Here is a 3,819-nt window from a genome sequence, read left to right on the forward strand (position 1 = left end):
CCTTTGAGAATGCTCTATTTAGCTCCATAGCCCATTTTTTGATTGGCTTGTTTGATTCCTTATTATTTAACTTTTTGAGTTCTTTGTATATCCTAGATATTAATCCTCTATCAGATATATAGCTGGCGAAGATTTTTTCCCATTCTGTAGGTTGCCTCTTTGCTTTTTTCACTGTGTCCTTTGCAGTGCAAAATCTTTGTAATTTCATGAGGTCCCTTGCTTGCTTTTTTTCTTTCTTTCTTTCTTTCTTTCTTTCTTTCTTTCTTTCTTTCTTTCTTTCTTTCTTTCTTTCTTTCTTTCTTCCAGGAATACTTCTGAAGAGCTGAGAACCTCTTAAGATCCACAGAACAAGGAACTGAGATCACAGAGATTAATAGAATAATCTATGAGCATGTTAGTTTTAATACAGAGTATGGGCCTATTAATGCTTTCCTCTAATGATCAGAAGGGTTTCTGAGAAATCTTAACCTTAAAACCCTCTTCCATCTTCTAAATCTTATCTATGATGTTGTTTAAAACTACACATCAGTCAGCATGGTCCAAAGTTTCATGAGTATTTTAGTGGAACAGATGCATTCAGTTCATGTACTTGGAAAACAGTATTTTATTCTCAGAGTTCTTTTGTAGAGATTTTAAGTGCTGTTTTATCACTGACTGAGAATTCTTCTCAAAGCAAATATTCTCTAAGACACCAAAGTACTAATTCATTAGGATGGTAAACCTTGACATTGTGAAGAGTTACATTAAGAAAAGCAAGCCTAAATCTATAGGATCACAACTCAAACTGCTAATATTCTCACATAGGACCACTCACATGAAATGCAAACAGACTACTGTTGAAGTGGGATGATTTCTAACTATACATGACACTTGTGACCAAATGACCATATTGTGGAAGACTAAAGAACATGTGTTAAGTATAGAAAATTGCTCCCAGAACTGCTTTTTCAAGCTTTAAATGACCATCATGTTTTAGAGGGAGGGGCATGAATATATATTAGCAGACTGTCCATGTAGAAAACATTTTTGATTCAGATATTTTAAACAGACTATTTTAGATGTTTATTTGATATGAGAAATGGCCAGTTATAATAAAGTATTTTTCTTCATCACAAAATATTAAGGATTCACACAATCCGAGGAAGGACCTATAAACTTCTTTTTGGCATCAACACTAATTCTCCTAAAAAGACTCTCCAAAATCTTGAGTAGAACTATCATATTCTGCAATGAAATGTTTGAGTTTTTCCACACACCTCTCACCTATTTCATTTAAATTCTGCCTCAGTGCAAACTGTATGGATTTTTCTAATGAAGGATCTTTTTCAATCAGCATCTTCACCACCGTTCCGAAAGTCTCACAATCTTGTTGATAAACCTGTTCAATCTCTTTGGTTTTTGATGCTATTGCTTTAGAGCGACTGGTCAACTGGCTGTCTTCAAACAACTCTGTGCCATCCACTGTGTTCCCCTCGGGTTCTCCTGTCTGATCAATAAACAAGGGTGCCATGGATTCCGTCTCAAACTTGGAAATTTCAGGCAAATTATTTTCATCTGACTTTTCTAGTTTTTCAGCAGCCCATTTGCTTGTAGCCTCACTAAGTTCCTTCTCAGTTAGCCTGCTTGATTTATCTAACACCTTTGATGAAGAAACTGCTGAAGAACTTGAGGGTGAAGTGTCTCTGGATGTTTTCAAAGACTGGAAGGGTCTCTCCTTACTTCTGTGCTGAGATTGATGGAAAGTGTACGCTTTGCTTCTTGCTGGAGAATAGCTTCTACTGCTGACCCTGGAGCTAGATCTGCTGTGCGGGGAGTCTTTCCGGCTTACAGGCGAGTCTCTGAAAAAAGGAGCATCTCTTTTATGAGGAGACTGCTCTCTTGAACAATGGGAAGAATAGAAACTTCTTCTTCTAAAGCCATCCCTCATGTCCCGGTAGTCAGGCTGTCGGCTTATGGAATGGTCATCTCTGGTCCATCTATAGCCAGCTTCATCTCCTCTGTGAGGTGGACCACTTCTTCAGTCACGAGGGAAACTGCAGCCCTTGTTATATACTCGGCAATCAGCATGACTGTAATATCTACTGTAGCTTCCTTCATCAGGTCTGTCTAGAAGAGGTGGTCTCTTTTCTAGCAGAGGTGGTTTCTTTCCTAGCAGAGGTGATTTCGTTGGCACAATATTAACTACTCTATGGTAGCCATCACTGGGGTGATTCCGAGGAGGTCCCCTTTCTCTTGGAAGTCGTTCATAGTCATAACGTCCCTCAGACCACATTCCATCTCTTCTGTAAGCCACGACTCTCGGTCGCCGGGAAAACCCGCGAATGTAGTCCTACGCCTGCAGCCACGATCCTGAATCTGACAATTTTTGACGTAGATATTGTAAGGTTCAGGAGTGACCAAGACCATGAAGACCACTCTGAGGCAGAGATGGAAGGAAGCTTTTATTCGGGGAAAACACGAGCTGCCAGGACTGACTCTCAAGAGCAGAGCAGTCAATCTGGGATTACAGATAGTGCACTATATAGAGCTCTTCAGTTGGAGGAAGGTGAGGAAAGGAGAAGTTTAAAAAAAAAAAGTTTCTTTAGGGGAGATCTAAGATGGCCAGGGGCAACACCAGAACAGTTACCAGGTGAAACCTAGACCTGGGGCATTGTTAGGCAAGGAAGGGATGATGGCTGGTTGGTTCCTTGAGGAATGTGGATGCGCCCACCCCCTTATGTCTGTCACCCTCCTGCTGTCCATGGTGATTCCATTTTGTCCTGACCTAACAGATATCCCATATAAATAGAACTTCTCATGCTGGTTGGGGAAGTAGCTCAGTCCGTAAAATGTTTATATTGAGGACTTGAGTTTGACCCCAGCACTGTCTTAAAAGCCAGGCACAGTGGCATGCATGTATAACCTCAGTGCTGGGGAGGCAGTGATAGGCAGATCCTGGAGCTTGCTGGACAGCTAGTCTAATCTGATTGGAGCTTGCTGGATAGCTAGTCTAATCTGATTGGAGCTTGCTGGACAGCTAGTTTCATCTGATTGGAGCTTGCTGGACAGCTAGTCTAATCTAATTGGTGAACTCCAGGCCAGTGGACGCCCTGGTTTCAAAAAGAAATAGATGATGGCTGAAGAGATGGCTTTGTGGCTAAGGTGCTGAAGCCTAAGAACCCATGTTCGACTCTCTAGATCCCACATAAGCCAGATGCACAAAAGGTGAGGCAAGCTTAAGGTTGTACATGCCCACTAGGCGCAAGCATCTGAAGTTTGATTGCAGTGGCTGAGGACTGGGTACATCAATTTTCTCTGTCTCTCTTCTCTCTCTCTCTTTCTTTGTGTGTGTGTCTCTATGTGTCTCTGTCTAAAATTTAAAAAAAAAAAATAAAGTAGATGATATTGTTAAAGACTCCACATGCTTAGGCTGCTAGGTTACTGAGAAATCAAGCTGGACCAGAGCTGCAAACCTCCTCCCTGCTGACCAGCTGACAGAAAGCTGGAAAAAGCTACCCTGCAGCCCTAGGGTAGACAGAAGTCATCAGTAATGAAAACAGTGGACACTGAAAGCCTTAAATTTGGTCAGCCAGGCCAAATGACCAAACAGGTGCAATAATGGCATGTCTGTTATGAGGGAAACCAACTGCTCTCTAGTTGGACTGGAGGCCTGCTCCATGGGAGGGAATACATGCCTTGTACTGAAAACCTAATCAAAAGCCTATGGCAGGGGAGGTCACAAGCCCTAGGAGTGTAAAGTTTGCTCTTGTCTGGCTAAATGTATACATTATGCTCACCAAACTGCTCAGTAAGCACTTTTCTTAATGTTCATACCCATAT

The 3,819-nt window shown here is 41.6% G+C and overlaps 1 protein-coding gene across 2 annotated transcripts; it reads right to left on the reverse strand.

Annotated features, from left to right (window-relative positions):
- Positions 1-1,146: 1,146 nt before the first annotated feature.
- LOC123462206 (periphilin-1-like) lies at positions 1,147-2,303 on the reverse strand. 2 transcript variants are annotated; one of them, XM_045155042.1, is made up of 3 exons: positions 2,203-2,303; positions 1,640-1,995; positions 1,147-1,519 (listed from the first exon to the last, which is right to left on the reverse strand). In XM_045155042.1, the coding sequence occupies exons 1-3, from the start codon at positions 2,270-2,272 to the stop codon at positions 1,184-1,186; spliced, it is 762 nt and encodes a 253-aa protein (XP_045010977.1). In that variant the 5' UTR covers positions 2,273-2,303; the 3' UTR covers positions 1,147-1,183. The 2 variants fall into 2 exon arrangements, with proteins under 2 accessions (XP_045010977.1, XP_045010976.1); XM_045155041.1 differs by having other exon boundaries at positions 1,147-1,995.
- Between the last annotated feature and the right edge of the window lie 1,516 nt (positions 2,304-3,819).

Source organism: Jaculus jaculus, chromosome 7 (genome assembly GCF_020740685.1).
Source record: "Jaculus jaculus isolate mJacJac1 chromosome 7, mJacJac1.mat.Y.cur, whole genome shotgun sequence".
Classification (NCBI taxonomy): Eukaryota; Metazoa; Chordata; class Mammalia; order Rodentia; family Dipodidae; genus Jaculus; species Jaculus jaculus.